The following is a 19,500-nucleotide window of genomic DNA, read 5'->3' on the forward strand; positions in this document are numbered from 1 at the left end:
CCGTATACGCCAAAGAAATGCTAGCTATAATCCAAGCAATTCAAACATGGAGACCCTATTTGCTAGGCAGGAGATTCTACATACAAACAGATCATAAGAGCTTAAAGTATCTGCTGGAACAACGAATAGTTACACCGGAACAGCAGAAATGGGTCACTAAACTACCTGGCTACGACTATGAAATTACATACAAACCAGGAAGGGAAAATAATGCAGCTGATTCATTGTCGCGAATGTCAGGCAGCCCAATCCTCAATGCTTTGTTTGTATCCCAAACTGATTTATGGGATTCAATTAAAGCAGCAGCTCATGATGACCCATATATGAAAAAGATTGGTGCCCAAGCTACATGTGGTGATGGAGGTTCCTATAATTGGCGAAATGGGTTAGTTTGCTACAAAAATCGGGTTGTCATACCACCCCACTCCAACATAGTCCAACGTTTGCTATGAGAATTCCATGACTCGCCAATTGGTGGACATTCCGGTGTATTACGAACTTATAAACGACTGACACAACAATTTTATTGGCCATCGATGTATGAAACAGTGCAGCAATATGTAGCTTCTTGTGACACCTGCCAACGGACTAAAAGTGCAACATTGACACCAGCTGGACTTCTACAGCCGCTTCCAATTCCGTGCGAAGTCTGGGATGATATCACCATGGACTTCATAGATGGTCTTCCATCTTCTCATGGTAGGGATTCAATTCTTGTTGTGGTGGATAGACTCAGTAAATCAGCACATTTTATGGCCCTATCCCATCCATATACAGCAAAAATTGTAGCTGACAAGTTTATCGAAGGGGTTGTGAAACTTCACGGCATGCCAAAGTCGATTATAACTGATCGAGATCCACTGTTTATAAGTCGTTTTTGGCAAGAATTTTTCAAATTTTCAGGTACTCGATTGAAAATGAGCTCTGCTTATCACCCGCAAACGGATGGGCAAACGGAGGTGGTCAACCGCTGCATTGAGCAATATCTACGGTGTTTTGCTTATCGACAGCCCCGCAAATGGAGTTCTTTTCTTCCTTGGGCTGAATTATGGTATAACACAACTTATCATGTGTCTATTGGGATGACTCCTTTCCAAGCCCTTTATGGACGCCCATCCCCTACAATTCCTTTTTATCATGGAAACAGTAGCCATGTACATGAAGTTGATCAGGCCTTGGAGACTCGTAATGCGGTGCTTAAACAGCTCAAAGAGAATTTGCAGGCTGCTAATAATCGAATGAAGCAACAAGCTGATTCTAAAAGGAGAGATGTTGAATTTGAAGTTGGAGACTTTGTATTCCTGCGATTACATCCATACCGGCAGCAATCCGTCTTTAAACGTGCCTATCAAAAGCTTGCATGTCGTTTCTTTGGACCTTATCAAATTGCGGAAAAAATTGGTAAGGTGGCTTATAAACTCACATTGCCACATGGGTCCCGTATACATCCGGTTTTTCACGTGTCTTTGCTGAAAAAGAAGATAGGAGATGCTATTACTACCAGTGTTGATTTACCCCCGATTGTTGAGGATGGTGAAATTCAGTTGGTGCCAGAAGCTGTCTTAGATACGCTTTGGGTCAAAAGAGGGTCCAAAATAGTTGAAGAAAGTCTAATTAAATGGAAGGGTTTACCCACTGAAGATGCTACATGGGAAGACGCTCAAGCAGTGCAAGATCAATTTGTGAATTTGAACCTTGAGGACAAGGTTCCTGCTCCACGGGATGGTATTGATAGACCAGGAAGATCTCAACGATTGCCGAAGAGGAACCCACGATTTATTGATTAGGAACTGCCATGTTTACAAGGAATTGAAGTGGGTCAGTAAACTTAGAGTTCTAAAAGAAGTGGGGTTTATGGTTTGAATAAATTAAATCAGCAGCAACTGATTTTGTTTTGCTGAATAATAGGTCAAGTAGAATATCTTTATGTAACGTGCATTTGTTATTGTTTTCCTATTTTTTAGAGATAGCTGCTAGAAAATAGGGATAGTAGTTGAAATTTCTTTGTATTTAAACTCTGAATTAGAACTGAATAAGGGGGAGAAAAAAATACTTTCAACAATTATCTTTAGTTAATTCTCACCCTAAGCAGAATATTTTCTTTGCCAATTGAGTAACCTGATTGGGACCTATCAGAAAGATTGTGACGGTATCCCCTATTCCTCACCGCATCACTAATATGTTTCAAATTACCAAATTATGACCTCACTTCATATAAAAAACTTGATATTGTTTGTCGAAGTTTCTTATTTGAAGTGAAGTCATAATTTGTTGATTCAAAACATATTAGTGCTCCAACAAAGAAAAAGGGATACATTCACAATCTTCAAGTTCTTAACAGGTTTCCCATTGTTCAAATGCCTCCACTGACTATAAATGGTGGATTTCATGGGATACGGGTGCCTGAAAACAGTTACATGAGCGCAAAATTGATGGAGAAGATTCATCAAGTTGTTGGAGCTTATGAAGGAGAACCTCATTTGAGCGTCAACAAGTTTGTTCTTGATCAGTGCAGGAAATACAATCAATGTCTTTCATGCGCACAATAATTTCATGCGCACAAGATTAACAGAGGTATTGAAACTATATATATATGGAGCACCTATCTTGACTTGATTTATTATTCCGATGTGGGAAACTTTCTATCTCAAATTGTTAGTTGGACCTTCCATCAGACTTCTTTACTCAGTGTTTTATTTCTTAAACTTTTTTTTTAACATATGCTTGACTTCTTATTATTTTTTCTTAACAACATAATCTTAACTTCTTATTATATTCTATTTCTTATTATTAGTTTCTTCAAAAAAATTTATTATTATTAATATGCCATGCCATATATTGGTTTATATATAATTTATAAAAATAATTTTAAATTAATTATATATATTTAATATATAAATATTATTTATTTATTACGTTATCCAGTCCGACCAATCCGAGTCATATGGTCCGACCAAGTGACCCATGACCCAGTTATAAATCCGGTTTGATATCTGATCCGGTTCTGATAACATTACTTATAGCCTCTACTTATTATTATTGTTAATATTCTTAAAGAAATTATATTGATAGCTGGTCATTCTGATATGGTTTCCAGGGAAGTACTATCCATACAGATATTCAGTTCTACTAAAGAAGAAGTAAGCAGATGAAGAAGGAAAATGAACAACTTGTTGCTTAAAAGAATTGGGTTCGAGAGACACTGATAAATTCTGTCCTTGGTAATTGTATATTGTGTATTATAAAAGGAGAGTGACATGAAACTCAGCACCCGGACAAAGTTTTAAGTTCTACGAGCGAAGAAGTAAGCAGATGAAAAAGGAGAAAGAAAAACTTGATGCTCAGAAAAATTGGGTTTCAGAGACACATGTGAAGTCTGTCCTGGCGGTGTCCTTTCATAATACATAATATATTGTTTGGCCAGGACAGGCTTCACTAGTGTATCTAGAAGCTAATTCTTTAGAGCATCAAGTTGTTCATTTTCCTTCTTCATCTTCTTACTTCTTCTGTGGTAGAACGTTGCCTGCTAGTCTCCTTTCATAATACACAGTATATGGTTTGGCCAAGACATGCTTCATCATTGTCTTGGGAACCCAATCATTTTGAGCATCAAGTTGTTCTTTTTCCTTTTTTATCTACTTTCTTCTTCTCTAGTATAACTAAATATATGTCTTGGCTGCTACTTCCTTAAAAACCAAGAAATTGTATCAATAGCTACTATCAGTATACTTTCTTTAAGAATATTAAAAAAGTAATAATAATAAGTAATGGCTAGAAGTGTAATTTGGTTTCCAGACATCCCGAGGCACCTAATCGTTCATATTTGGTAACATTAAGCCCCTCATGACGAAACAAAAGCTTATTATTCAGGACTTTCTCTAAAAGTGCAATTCAAGTAAAACGTCACTTTGTTTCACTATTAATAGAATTTTATGATTCAGGATTCGAACCCATTGAACTATAATTCGAGCGAAATCTATAAGGTCAATCCAAATTATCACATAATCTTACAATTCACAATTGGAATGGTATGATTTAGGTCTATTCAGCTCTATTTTGAATAGGATCTATAGGCGGCCAATCTACCTTATCCCAAATTTCATATTGTTATTTAAGAAAATTGTAACTCTAATCAAGGAATGAGATAAATTAGTGGAAAAAGAACCAACAACAAATTTAAAGAATAAGAAACAAGATTAATATAATTAATTAACAAATCAAAACATGTGAACATGATTTTTAAATTTCAATACACAAGTTCCATCCTATCCGAGCCCATTTAGAGAACGTGTGCACTTTGTCATCGTGCAACAACAGTCGATAAGAACCAAATTATCTTCATAATTTTCCACATTGTTCATTAAGAACTTCAACGACAGAAACTACTAAACTCACTCTAGATTAATATTTGATAGTATTAAGCATATCATGGTAAATTTTATATATATATATAATATTATAAATTTGAACCCAATCTTACAATTGGATGAATGAGTCATAATTCATGAATCTGGATTTGATAACTATGTTTTGTTTAAGGTGTTCTTAAAAAATATAACACTAAGATAGATAATTATTTTCAATTTTTCAATTCTTTAAGTGCCAATTCACAAGAGGATTTTACATTAGGTATCTGAAATTGATATTAATACAAGCATGCATAAACTACTTTTGTTTAGGCTTTCATTGTTTTTTATGTAGCAAGGGTAAATAATTTTTACATTATCTCATTGTATTTTGAAAGAAAATAGTAAGTTATGGTTGAGAGAAATTGATGAGAGCGATAGAGGATGACAGAAAATAAGGTAAATTGTACAAGGGTAAAAGTGTATTTTCAAATAGAGATAAAGCAATGGTTGTCACTTAATTCTTTTGCTAAGTTCTTACAACACAATATTAAAACTCATTAAAAATTCATATTTGATTAGGCTAAGTTTACCTTCATCCTAGCCCATGTGGATTTAGCTCATGATTGAGCTAAAACATGTAAGCATCGTAGAAATAGAATTAGGGAACTCATGCTCAAATATACTAAAATTGAAATCTTAGAAATGGAAGAAGATAAAGATGAAAGAAAATAAGAACGTCAATATAATAGTACTTGAGTACACAAGGTGAATGCAAACCAAAGTCTAGCTTTGCAAGGTCTAAACTATGGATTAGTTTAACCTTTGCGACACTAAAAGAGAAGTAGAACTGAAATAAAGAAAATAATTTCTAAGAACCAGTGAAACTGAAAGGTAAAGTGAATGAAAATAAGCTACAAACGATGTAAAAATGGTGTCAGGAGCTAACTAGCAATAAGGTCCCTATTTATAGGAGTTTTGGGTCACATATTTACATAAAAACCACCTAAATTGTCTCTATAGTCTTTAATGTTGTTGCCTTACCTTGCCATATTTGATTTGGAATTGACCAAGGAAGGTTTTGGAGTGTTTTTAGGCAGATTTATATCTCCATAACCTTCAAGGATGTTTCTTTTTCTTGCCATAATTGATTTAGAATTTAGTAAGGAAGGTTTTGGGGTTTAGCTAGATTTGATTTCTTCCTTCTAATTTTGGAATCGCAGCTCATCAAGTAATTTCTAAAATTACTCCAAACTCCAATTAAGACGAGAATAAGGTAAAATACAATGAAAACTAAGTACAAAACGCTCATAAAATACTAAAAAATAACATAAAACAATGACTTAAAGAAAATTGCATCGTACGAATTCTAATTGTATTGTACCAACTTGTTTCTGTCTGCACTTTATAAATGCTCAGTTTCGATTTACTATGACCATTGACCATGACCATTGAAGAAACGTTAGGAGAAAAGGAATTTAATTATATAAAAAACAATTAAATCCGAATTATTAAAAATAATAACAATAAATATTATTATTTTTTCAATAAAAAATATAGAGTCCACACACCAACCCAACCCGACATGGATTGAAGACTAAGGTTGGGTTTTTTTCATAAATTCAAAAGCGGACCAAGTAACAATAACAATTGCCCAACAATATGTCTTCTGGATGAAGAATACCGGATGCAATTGTTGTTAACAAAACAATGTTTATATTAGGTTTTCATTTCTTTTATTCTAATTTCTGATTAGTTAATTTTTATATTTTATATTATTTTTAAAAATCAATATAAAAAAACTAGAAAAAATAACAATATGACTAATAATATCAGAGTTACAATGGGTGTTCAAAAACCGAACCGGACCGAAATAACCGACCGAACCGAAGCATTTCGGTTTTTTGGTTCGGCTTTTCGATCTATTAGGTTCGGTTTTGGTTTAATTTTTTATAACAATTCGGTAAATTCGGTCGGTTCGGTTTTTAAATCAAAATTATCGAATTGACCGAACCGATCGAACTAAGTTAAATTTAATTAGAAACTATATTTATTAATTATTAGTTAGTATAATTTAATTGTATCTGATTATAAGTTAGCTTTAGATTTAATATATAATAAATTAAATGGTTGAAATTATTATATAGTATAATATTCTGAACCCTGAGACTATACACATACAATAGTTTCCAGAATTCATTTAATTTAATATAAATTATAATTTATATTGTGGATTACTAAATCTAGCCACCATTTCCCACCCCTAGCCCCGTGAAAAGACGAAATTGCCCTTTTAACAAATTCACTCATGTTCTCAAATTTTCAAATCCTCTCAAAAACACAAAAAACACAAAACTCTCCAAAATCTAATCCGGACTAATTTGGTAAAGAAAAAACATGGGAAATGACTAATGATACATAATTTTGTTCAAAAATATGTTTTATTTACGATTGTTATAAATAAAATCGAATGATTTTTTAAAAATCAAATTTTCGGTATCGGGGCATGTGAAGAACATGCCTCCACCACAGGTGGGGTGTATGAACATCACGCCCCACCATAGGTGGAGGCATATGAACAATCGTAAGCCTCTTCAAAAATAACTGCAGATATAAGCCGTATAACAAATTAAGAGAAGGAATCCATATATTAATGTCACTGCAAGACATTTGCTCCATCCTCTAGTTAGAAACCAGACGAAAGCAAAAAACAATAAGAAAATAGATACATGAGCAATTCCCACTGGATTTTATAGAAAACATAATCTATACGATAGTATAGCATCAACACATTCTGCGCATTTCATGTGTTATACATAATTTGGTTATAAAATTCAGAGTATATACATGGTCAACTAATGAAAGCAATAAATTTGAAGAATTTTAAATTAATATTTTCTTTTAACTCCTTGAAGTTGTTAACTCTGCTTATTAGTCCAGCCTTAGGGAGGAAAGCCTGCAATCCTTGCTAAATCCAACTCCCAAAATCTGCTTTTGACACTCTATGCAAAAACATGAACACAATCAAATCAATCACACAAACCTCAATCCTTGTAAGAAGTCTCCCAGTATTCCACTTTATACATAACACCATGTAAAAAGCCAAAAACAATTTCAGCACTCATTTTCAATTTTGAAAAACTAAGTCCAATCTGACTGCTGAAACCTAAAACACTATTCCACCTCTTCCATGTACTTACAAACTTAGGAAGAGAAAATAAGAAGAAAACCTTAAAATTAAAGCAGCTAAGACAAATAATGAGCACGAATTAAGAGGGGAAACCTCATTTTTCAACTAATAAACACCAAACAAAGATTAAATCGAATCTAATCAAAATAAAAGTTTAAATGTATGTAGAATCAATAAGCAAAATAGCTCAAGAATAAGAAAGAAAAAGAAGAGACGTTTAAAGTTTTTACAAATTGGATACTGTGATTAGGTTCTCGAGACTCCATGTGGATATGTTTTTGCTTGGACTTAACATTCTGTGACTTCCTTCTCTTAACCTGCAATCAATAGAACATATTCGCAGAAAACACAAACATACATGGAGAACGATTACAAAAATGGAAGAAAGAAAGAAACCTTAGCAGTGAGACCGAACTGAGGCAGGAGGTGAGCGGCCAAGAGAGGAGAATGACGTTCATAGAGAGCGGCCAAGAGAGGAAATTGACGTTCATGGAGAGTGGCGAAGAGAGGAGAAAACATCAGTCATTATGTTTGACGGAAGAAGAACAGCAGCCATGGGGTTACGGTAATGACCCTTAATTTGGGGGGAACAAAAAGAAAAGAGGGAGAGAACCAAAAGTTTGGGAGGGAAATGAAAATTCATGGGGGGAAAATTTAGGGCATTAAAAGCAAAAGAAATTAATAAGTGATTAACTTGTTATTACTATAATTAATAAGTATTTAATTTTTTTATTAGAATTTATAAGGGGTTTTAATTTAAATATTAAAATAGAAAATAAAGGGGTTTTACTTTAGAATGAATTAATAAGGGGTTTTTTTTTGGTAAAAGTAAATCAAAAATGGTTTTTGCTTATTATTAAATAATAATAGAATTTGTGCTTATTAAAAGTATTTTTTATAAGTGAATTTTAGACCCTTATTAAATTTTTCTTACTATTACTCCTTTTTCTTGTAGTGTGAGAATCCAAATAAATGACTATTTCTTAATTTTGTGTGGTTCAATATAAAATTAGAATGTTATTCCCTTTGAAGTGGTTTAGTTCTTTAATGATTGGAAGAGAATTAATATAATATTCGTTAAAAATAATTTATCAAATAATAATAATAACTTCAATTAAAAATAATATCTTGGTTTTATTATGCATATCCAAATTCCAAAGCCTTTTGGAACATTTGCTGATATCACAGTAGTATTTTGCCGCATCTTTCAATGCATATTTGTATCCATAACTTGTACATTTCTGTCTCACATGCTAGCAAACCAATCAAAGCTTGTGGCACATACATTTTATTTTAGAAAAATATTGAGTTTGTGCATATTTGTATCCATAACTTGTACAGTTTATGCATGCTAAACCGAGTTTGAATTTCTGGCATAAATGAATTGTTACGGGAGGGCTTAATATAATGAAAAAAAATAATTAATCAAAGACTTAGTATATCCATTTAAAAAATAGAGACTTAATGTATTTAAAAATAATTAATCAACAGTTTAATTTATAATGACTTAATGAATAAAAAATAAATTGATCACGACTCAAACATGCAATTTAACCACAGAACTTCGCGGATAACTATAACATGACTTCATTGATTAACTTTTACACATTATATAGATGTAAAAAAATAGTTCATAGATATGCATGCTTGTGAAATGATGGACTTCTTGAAGAGGATGTTTTAAAGAGCATATTTTAAAGAATTTTAATTCTTCAACTTTTTAGTTTTGATGTAATTTATGCATTGTCTGGTGATTAAAAGAAAGTTAATGTTTACACTTGAGAGAAAGCTAAAAAAATAAAAAATATTATTTCATAGTAAATGTGATACTAAAAAATTTTAATTCTTGAAAAAATTCATTTTGAGGTTGTTAATAAATTTTTTAAATCAACCCTTACACAATATAATGCAATAAAAGCTAATAATATTAATCAGAAAAATAAAATATGATTAACTATTAATAGGATTCACTCGCAAACACAAATTGAACATCTCATATTTTGACATGTCATTTTTATAGAGATAGTAAAATTACACGTGATTTACGAAAACATTACAAAAATCCAATATAATATTATTAATGGGTTAAAATTTGTTAAATAGATTTAGAATCAAATTTTTGGAAGATGGTGTTAATTTACTTCCTAATACAAAAATAACATTGAAATTTTAAAATTGTCCTTATATATTTTTAAATTTCTATCACTAAAAGAGTTTATACATGAAAGAAAACAAGATGCTAAATATAATTTCTATCACTAAAAGATTTTGAATTGGGTTAAGTGAATTTAATTTTTTTGCAACAAAAATGAAGCTACCCACTCAAGCTTATCTATGGGTATGATTGTTAGAAAACATGGAAGCCAAATCTAGTCCAAGTGAAAATATTGGTTATCTATGGGTTTGATTGTTAGAAAACATGGAAGCCAAATCCAGTCCAAGTGAAAATACACTACAAAAAAAACGATTATTGGGGACAATTAAAATTGTCCCCAAAAATAAGAAAAATTGTCCCCTTTGCTTTTGGAGACAATTTTAATTGTCCCTTGGTTTCGTCCCTTATGCGAGCGTACCCTATTCTATAGGAGACAAAAATATGATATCGTCCTCATTTTTTGGGACGATTGTCGTCCCTAAGAATAAGGACAAATGTCGTCCTCATTTTGAGGGACGGTTATCATCCCTCTTTCTAGGCACGATTATCGTCCCCATACAAAGGAGACAAATTTTGTCTCTATCTTTGGAGGACTATTTTTTGTCTTCAAAGAAATGGACAATTGTCGTCTCCATATAAACGAGACAACTTTTGTCCCTATTCTTACGGGATGATTTTTTGTCTACAAATTAAAGGACAATTGTCGTCCCCATGCAAAGGAGACAATATCGGTCCTTAAATATTCTGTCCAAAATTTTGTCAAACCATAAAATGAAATAAATATGCAATTTGGATTGAAGAGAGCTCCTATAAAATGTCGCAGAAACTTATGTTGAAATTATAGCATTCATCCTTAATTAGGAAATACAAATGTTTTAGAAAGAGACGAAACTGTCTTAAAGTATCTACATCCTGAAATTCCATACCGCAGCGTTTAATTGCAACAGATTTGCTAATGCCTATAATGGTAGGATCAACACTCGCAGAGAAAGTTATGCATGACTAAAACAAGTGTTCTGTTGAAAATAAAAGCAGAAACAAAACATAAAACTTAAAAGCATGAATATCAGGGATGCACAACAGAATAAACAAAAGAGAAACAAACAACACATGAGTTTACATACCTATGATTTTGAACGGCTGCTGCTGCAAAGAAGGAGCCAACTGCAAAACAACCTGCTACAACAACCGGGTTACCCAGAGCTGCATAGAGAAGAGAAAATTAACTGTTATGAAATGTATGTTTACCTTGGATTTCCAAAGCCTACAATCAGCATACAACAATTAAACATCAAATTAACAAAGGAATCACAATTCCAATGTACGCATAATGTGTATATAAAATTGGAGGTTAAGGTCTGGTCAAACTATCAAGACAGATGACAAAATTGAAGTTTAAAACAAGCCCTGGCAATTGTAAGTTAAGGCAATATCAGGACACAAAATTGGAAGAGAAGATGAATGGCGTTTTAATTTCGATTCAAGCATATATTTCAGAATTATAGAAAAAATAACCAACCTTGAATCTTGTGAAAGTTTAGCTGGTAGATATAATTTACAACTCAAAACCTGCAATTGCACATTTCTATAAGCGTTTCTGTTATCAAATAGCCAAGTACTATATAATGCAATACAAGAGCATCATCGAAATCAAGTATACCTGACTCCAGCTACCAGGAGCTGCACATAAATCAACAACATGCTTTGCCACTGAAAATCAAGTCACGATCAAACAACAAAGGTGAAAAAAAGCACTATGTGAACATTTTCAATTCATCACCATGTTAGACAAAAATGAATTGAGTTTCAGACAGAGAATGCACCTTCAAATATGTTGAATTCTTCATGGATGAATCTAGAAAACCCCAAATGCTATTGCAACAACCAAAATCCCCAAGTTGTTGAGACCTACCCTAGTACCAGCAACTCAATCAAAATACAGACACAAACAAACACCACTAGAACAATCAAACAAAAAAATAATCAAATTCGAAAGATGAGAGCATCATCGACCATTGAAAAATCAGAAAAATTGGCCTATAGGTAATAACTATCCAAGTTGGCCTTATAAAAGGTTTGTAACATAAAGCATGATTTGGTTAGTTAAGTCTCAAATTGAGAGAAAGAAAAGAAAAACAATGAATAAGAGATTTGGAGCAGCCTACCGGGGATGGTGTTGTGTTGTTGTCATTCTCGCGGGTGCCTCCATTGTTCACAACCTTGTAATGAAATTCAGTTGTTATTTTCGTCTGTAGTTTCCATGCCTATGAAATGTTTGATAAATTGTATAAATGACATGAATTTTGGAGATGCTACCTCAAGAGAAGCAAACTGAATCTTCTCTGCAATCTCACAATTCATATTATTAATATAAGCAACATGCACAACGGATAAAATTGAGTGTCTTCATTCTAATACAAAATGTGAGATTGATCACGCGGATCTCCTCATGAGCATGGATGAGCAGAGATATGGTGCAGAACGTTCCTGAATAATAGTGAACGAGATCACAGGTAAGATGTTAATGGTCCATGTTAGAGAGATACTACTTGGCTTTGCAAATAACAAATGTGTACAGCCGTGGTTCTAGGACTGCAGTTAATGCAAAGAGAAACTATAAACATAAAAGCTTCTACTGAAGAATGTGATTTGAACATCATATTTCACGTGATTATATATTGAATAGGACCAAATCAATATTGCTGCTCTAGGATATTTAATAGGACCAAATCATTGACAAAACTTCAATTAGAGTGTGATAGGCAGTAAAGAAACATCAGCATCCATAAATTTCTGCATTAGAGAAACAAGCATACCTTAATCGAGACTGATACGAAGTAGAAAGTAATGAAGCTAAGACATTTTCCGGAACATGAGTCATTACAAAGACCTGCACACATATAGCATGGAAATTGACAAACTTTAGAATAACTAACTTATGTAATTAAAAACCTGAAAAAATAAGAGGTGAGGCTGTTAATGTGGCCAATAAGTTGGTACAGATCTAGCTACTTACGGGTTTTAAGCATGACCAGAAGATCTCGAAGTAACATGTTTACAATAACATGTCTGAACCAAATATCAGGCAAGTCAACATAAACAACAATTGAGGGGAATTAAAATGACAGCAAAACAAGAACATTGGTTTACAAAATGGTAGATCAATGTATATTCTTCTCACCATTTTGTAACATCTCATCTATATATTTCTGTAACATGAAGCAAATAATGACCAACAAGGAAGTGATCAACAGAAACCATGTTGCCTTTCTTCCCTTTCTTTACAAGAACACTTAATCTCTTCAATCGGGAGACCAAAACCTAAGGAAATAGAATAGTTGCATCTAATTTTTTTTATCCTTAATTCTCTCAAAACAAAACAATTAACCATTAGCTCTAGATTATTGCATTGAACAAGCAAATGCAAAAAAAATAGAGAAAGCAATTTACCTGCCCAAAAGAAAGACCTCATATGAATCAAAAGGCAAAACTTGTTCATAGTTGTTCGGTGGCAAGAAAGACCTATCACGTCATGCATCATGAAAACCATCTGCAAGATAATAGAGGTGCTCAAGTGTAAATCCCTTAGAGTTGTTGATATGATCCAATAAAAGGAGTGTTTATAAACCTTACCATCTAATGTTATGAAATTAGTCCAATTAAACTAAGAAAATAAAGTGAAATGGCTATGAAGTAAAAATAAACTTTCAGACTAACCTATTTTCCAATTTAAACAATCTCCCAAGTTATACAGCTAATAAGCAGAAGAATCGAAAGAAGAAAAATAAGAATATTGCACCTCACGATCCTGATTTCCCTGCACATTTCAAACTTGGAGTTCACATAATATAATTAAATATATTCAAGGTCTAGTTTCTGCTAGCATAGATAAAAAGAAAATTCAAATATTGTTTTTTAACTTTTCCCTTTGGTATACTAAGTGCCAACCATAATACAAATCCACTAATGTAAGCACCTCCCTTAACAATATTCATATAGCTCCAAAATAGGTCTATGATTTTTGAGGAAGTATCAATTTAGGCTTAAAGTATAAAATAGCACCAATATAGGCTTAACGTTTGAAAAAGGTACCCATTTAGGCCTCGATAACAGAGTAATATCAATGACGTGTCTCATTCCGTTATCAAGGCCTAAATTGGTACCTTTTTTAAAACGTTAAGTCTATATTGGTGCTATTTTGTACGTGGAGGCTAGATTGATACTTTCCCAAAAACCATAGGCCTATTTTGGTACCTTATCCCAAAATAAATTGATGCATTTCAATTGGTAAAGACATCATCAAATTGCATTTTGAATATTCCAACTGAAAAAAAACTATTATGATTCAGAACTCCTAAAGAGACAGCACATATGTTTATACTTATTGATATTATATTTTTCTAACTAAAATTGCAACATATGCCTGCATCAGAGATTATCTAATTCATTAGAACCAACTTAACTTAGAGTATATTAGAGACAACATTGTTCAAATTGACATTCCAAAATCCAAACCCTGCACTAGTATACAACTATAGGTCTATCTAACCACAGCGAAACCCAAGCTAACAAATGAGTCGCCTGATTCACTTACCTGGAACGAAATATGATTATCTTTCAGATTAATTTCACCTTTCTTTGGTAGGTTCTCTGGATCTTCGACTGCAACAAGTGTATTCCAATTCCGTACCGAAACAACCTATACAACAAACCACGATCAAGATTTTTTTCCATTTTTATTTGAAAAAAACCAGATAGATATATAGAAAATTTTCTTGAAATTACCAAGCTCCATCGAAATCAAAAGATCCAGGCCTCCTTATCGGGGGGAAAATCCAAGAACATTCTGGTAAAAAATCAATGGATTCCTCAACCGATCTGCACACCAGAGATATATGGTTCAACGACTTCAGATGAAGGGGGTTTCCCATATTCTCCTTCATTCTCTTCTCCAAACACCGCCAATTATTAACAATCGCTCAGGATTTTGTTTCCGGGTTTATAGAAATCGACAACATAAATTTTGAGAAAATAATCGAGGAGGAACAGATGGGCAAAAAGAAATTAAACAACTCATATCATTGACGGCAAGGAAATTACGGAACTCAGTATGACCGACGTAACCTTGCTGTTGAACTTGTCGATTGCTTACCCTTGCCCTCGAACTTGTGGATTGCTTTAGGATTCATCGATCAGGCTTTAGGGAAATAAAAGGGAGAGAAGGCAATACAAATGTATAAAAGAGAAGAGCGAGAAAGGATAAGCGGTGGCGCTGGTTGTAGATGGAGACGTGTGAGTCGGCTGACAGGGAGGGAGGCTGAGGGGAGAAGATGGAGAACAAAATCAATCCGATTTTGTCCTTTTAATGTTAATAAATTTATATATATTAATTCTATTAATTAAACTTGTCCCCCATTTTAGATTAAAGAACCATATAAGACAATAAATATAATTGTCCTCTGTGTTAATTTCAAAACTAGAATTAAGGACTAAAAATACAATTTGTCTCAAATCATTTGTACCCAAAACTTATTATTTTTGTAGTGATATTGGTTTGGGTTCAAGGGATCAAATCTCCTCTGACCCAAGTTGCTAAATATAAAACTCAAATTCTGTATACTTGCAATTCATGGTTTTATATCAGATCCTCTAAGATTTTCAGTGTTTGTATATATATATCCCTCTAATTGGATATCTTAATGCAATACACTTATCCAGTATGATTTTATCAACAATAGGAGCTATGATGCTCATTCTTCTTCATGCTCTAACTGTGCAAGTTTCTAATGCAAATCCTTCTCTTCAATTGCCTCAAGTTTACCGTCATTCTTTCAATCAAGTTCCTGGCGGACCAGATCCAATTCATCACCGACCCCAACTCATTACAGCTGATCATTAACAGTCAACCCGAGTTTATGGTCATTCTTTTAGAGAAGTTCCTGGCGGACCACACCCAATTCATCACCCAACCCAACTCATTACCGATGATCATCAACAGTCATCCCGAGTTTATGGTCATTCTTTTAGACTATCTCCTGGTGGACCAGACCCAATTCATCACCCATCCCAACTCATTACTGCTGATCATGAACAGTCAAGCCGAGTTTATGGTCATTCTTTTAGACTATCTCCTGGTGGACCTGACCCAATTCATCACAGCCGTCATTCTTTCAGAAGAACCCCTGGCAGACCAAACCCAATTCATAACCCCGGACCTGGAGAACCACCCCAACTCCCGACAAACAGTCATTCTTTGAGAGAAACTCATGGGGGACAAAACCCAATTCATAACCCTGGACCTGGATCACCACCTGAACATATCTCGACTGAACATCAATATTAATAAGATGTTATCTTGTTTAATTATGGGAAGTTCTATAATGAAAATTATCAATATAGATCCAATAATAGTTTTAGTAAAATATATATGACTCTTCATGTTATGATCCATTTGCTTTATTATGATTAATATTATGTGTCACGTTAGTACAATGTTTAAGCCTTCATCCCTATGACATAGACAAAGAAGAAAGTGTGTTAATTGAGATGAATATATATTGCATAATGAAAAATTCCATGAGCTCAGTGTGAATCTGTCCTTTTATAAAATCCTTACAAAGTTACTATTATTTAATTGTCTAATGAAGAATATGTACTAGCTCTAGAACAGGTTTCATAAATGTTTTTTTTTACAACTTTTTCTCATATTAAAATGGATTTATAGTGAAAATAAAAATGAAGTCAAAATTGTCCAAAACCTTTCATTTCAGTTTTTTGTTTACAATAGGTTTGGCTTAAGAATGGCAATTCACAAGATGTGGTGAGACAATCTATGCTAATTAGTAATTTGCTAAGATGAAACACCTTCTTATATGGAACTTAAACTTTACTTTTCGTTTGTATAAATTGAACATTCCATAGGTGATGATGCTAGCCTACACGGGATTGTTTCTGAGTTTATACAAAATAATAGTAGAGCAAGTGGAAGCAGAGATTTCATCTGTTGCGGCAAGAATTCTCTACGGATGTAAACAGGATGGGGCGGGGAATGCATTTCCCATCCCCTGATCTCCATCCCCGTCCCCACAGGGACCCCATATCCAGTTTAGAGATGTTCCAAAAAAGTTATTCACATTTCTCATTCCCTATTCACCGTGGGGAATCACCGTTTTAAAAAATCAGTAAAAGCAAAACGTTTAAAAAACAGTAGCTAATAATACCAAATATTAGCAACCATTCTCAAAATTTTAAAATAAAAATAAAACTAAAAATTGAAAACAATCAATCACCTAATTAAAATGTACTTAAAATCATCCAAAAAATCAATTATCACGTGGAATAATGGGGATCCCCATTGGGGATTAACGGGACGGGAACGGAGATACCTTTCTTTCATTTTGGAGTTCTTTCATTTATGGTGATTATAGTTCGATTGAACAATCTAGAATTTAGTTTTGCTCTGTTCTCCTCTTTTTGTTTCTTTATTCCTTTGTATACTATTCCTTTGCTTTTTAATAATATGCCGACCTAGTCGGGATGTCCGGCCTTTCCCTAAACCATCACCCCATTTTTACTGAAAAAAAATTGTAAATAAACAAATCTATAATATTTCATTTTTGATGTTACTTACTGAATTTATTTAAGAAGTTACATATACAAACAAAAATAATCATATTAATTTTATGTATTTTAAATAATAGTGTAGATTCCATATATACATTGGGGGTAGGTGAAGATTACTAGATCTGAGCTTCTTTGAACAAGCGTCTCTTGGAATTACTCCTCGCTCGAAGATGACAAATTTGAACGGTTAGAAAACACAGATCGACAACAAATGCAATCAAAATTCGAGAAGAAGTAAGACATAAAATGAAGAAAACAAAGTGCAAATGAAGAAGAAGAAAAGCAGTTACCAATAAAACGTGTATTCTGAATAGATAAAGAATGGGTAGATTGAGAACGTGGGTAATTATTTGGGAACGGTTTATCACCATGGTCATGCAAAGCTAAGGAGAAAAGTTGTGAAGAAGAAGAGTTACAATATTTTAAGAAAATGGCACATCGGGCCATAGATATCTTCAAGAGATGATACATCAGTACTATTAACTACAAATTTAGTATATAGTATAGATTGCTGTTATATTTAAGCAAATGATACGTGGCAAGTCTGACTAGTCTTTTCACTTTTTTTGAGCTTATATTGTGAATTGGTTACTAAGCTTTGAAATAGGTCAATAAAATTAGGCCTAATACATCACCAGCTCCATGAACTTATCCATAATAGTAGATTGACTCTCTGAACTTGTAAGTGTCTCACCAGTTCCCTAAACTTGCTTATTTCGTATCACCATCTCCTTAAACTTGTCCATAAAAATTTATTAGCTCCCTGAACTTTGCAAATGTCTCACCAGCTCCCTAAACTTGCTTATTCTGTACCAAATAAATACCAAAACTTATTAAACCTAAATTCTAAAAATACATCTATTTGTGAGGTAATTTTTTTCTTCCCCTACCTTTCAAAATATTGAGGAACCAGAGTTAGTAGGGTTAAGGAGCAAAAATACTCTTAATATTTTAGGTCAGGAGTAACTTTACCCACAACGTGTAAAATGGTGCAATTTTACCCCTAACGTTAGTAGCCAAGATCAAATTTATAAATTGGTGAAATTTTTGAATTGTTTTGTCCAATTTGTACAAAAGATAGTATATTTTTTTTCACATCCCAACATATGTTTGTGATTTGTTACCGATAAAATGATGCACGTATGAAGTGTAGATGACAAGATTCATGACCGAGAAGACAATTTGATGAATTATTTCTCAAATTAACCCAATTTATCAATGTTAAATGTAAAATTGCTCTTGGTTTCCAATGTTAGGGGTAAAATTGCACCATTTTAGACGTTAGGGGTAAAATTACTCATGTTCCAAAACATTATGAGTATTTTTGCTCTTTAACACGAGTTAGTATTATGGTTTTTGTATTCAGTTGTTACGGAATAAGCAAGTTTAGAGAGCTGGTAAGACATTTGCAAAGTTCAGGGAGCTAAAAAACAATTATGGACAAGTTCAGAGAGCCAATCTACTATTATTAGTCTCACATGAAAAAAAATTATGTGGAAGATACATTGATTATGATTATAAATTAAAAAAAACTAAAATTAATTGGAGTTCGACCCATCTATCCTTCCTTGTACACCCCCTCTAACAAACAACGTATATAAAGAGCCACTTTTTATCCCTATATCACCTCGTATATCGCCTCTGTTAAACATAGTGGTAGTTATTTAGGAAACCACAATTACCTAATAGTATAATACAATGACAAAACTCGATAACTATTTAAATTATTATCTTATTCTTTGCCCATCCTAGGTCTTTAATGCTCAGGAATTCTATAGTTATATTTCCGGGTAAGCTCATTGTTGGATCGACCAAATTAGGGTCCATAATTTTCCAGTTGTGCATTTTGTAATTTAAGATGGAATTCGTCCTTTTTAATTGCTTAATTTTCTTTGATCATTCGGATAATTCAAATTTTCTAATGTAAATTGGACTTAATTCCTCTCTTTCTAAGAAAAATTATTTTGCATGGATGTTTATAAATCCATAATCAGATAATTTCAAGTGAATTTTGTTTTACTTGGTATATAAGTGAGTCACACAAATTAGTTTTGACAAGTTAAATTTGTTGTTGTCAAAACCTAACCGCCTTGATCTGAACCACTTATTGATAACTTGCTGAATCCGATTTGATGATCTCCGCCGGAGTTACCTGCAAAACAGAACCGGAGACGGGATCTCCGGGA

At 33.1% G+C, this 19,500-nt stretch overlaps 1 protein-coding gene across 1 annotated transcript; it reads right to left on the bottom strand.

Moving 5' to 3' along the window:
- Positions 1 to 7,075: 7,075 nt before the first annotated feature.
- On the bottom strand, positions 7,076 to 14,622 carry LOC136222871 (uncharacterized). The gene is made up of 10 exons (XM_066010559.1): positions 14,578 to 14,622; positions 14,286 to 14,390; positions 12,508 to 12,581; positions 11,646 to 11,649; positions 11,515 to 11,563; positions 11,352 to 11,401; positions 11,211 to 11,260; positions 10,940 to 10,955; positions 10,816 to 10,867; positions 7,076 to 7,348 (listed from the first exon to the last, which is right to left on the bottom strand). Exons 1-10 carry the CDS (start codon positions 14,620 to 14,622, stop codon positions 7,278 to 7,280), a joined length of 516 nt encoding a protein of 171 aa, XP_065866631.1. The 3' UTR covers positions 7,076 to 7,277.
- Positions 14,623 to 19,500: the final 4,878 nt, after the last annotated feature.

This window comes from Euphorbia lathyris, chromosome 3 (genome assembly GCF_963576675.1).
Source record: "Euphorbia lathyris chromosome 3, ddEupLath1.1, whole genome shotgun sequence".
NCBI classification, from domain to species: domain Eukaryota; kingdom Viridiplantae; phylum Streptophyta; class Magnoliopsida; order Malpighiales; family Euphorbiaceae; genus Euphorbia; species Euphorbia lathyris.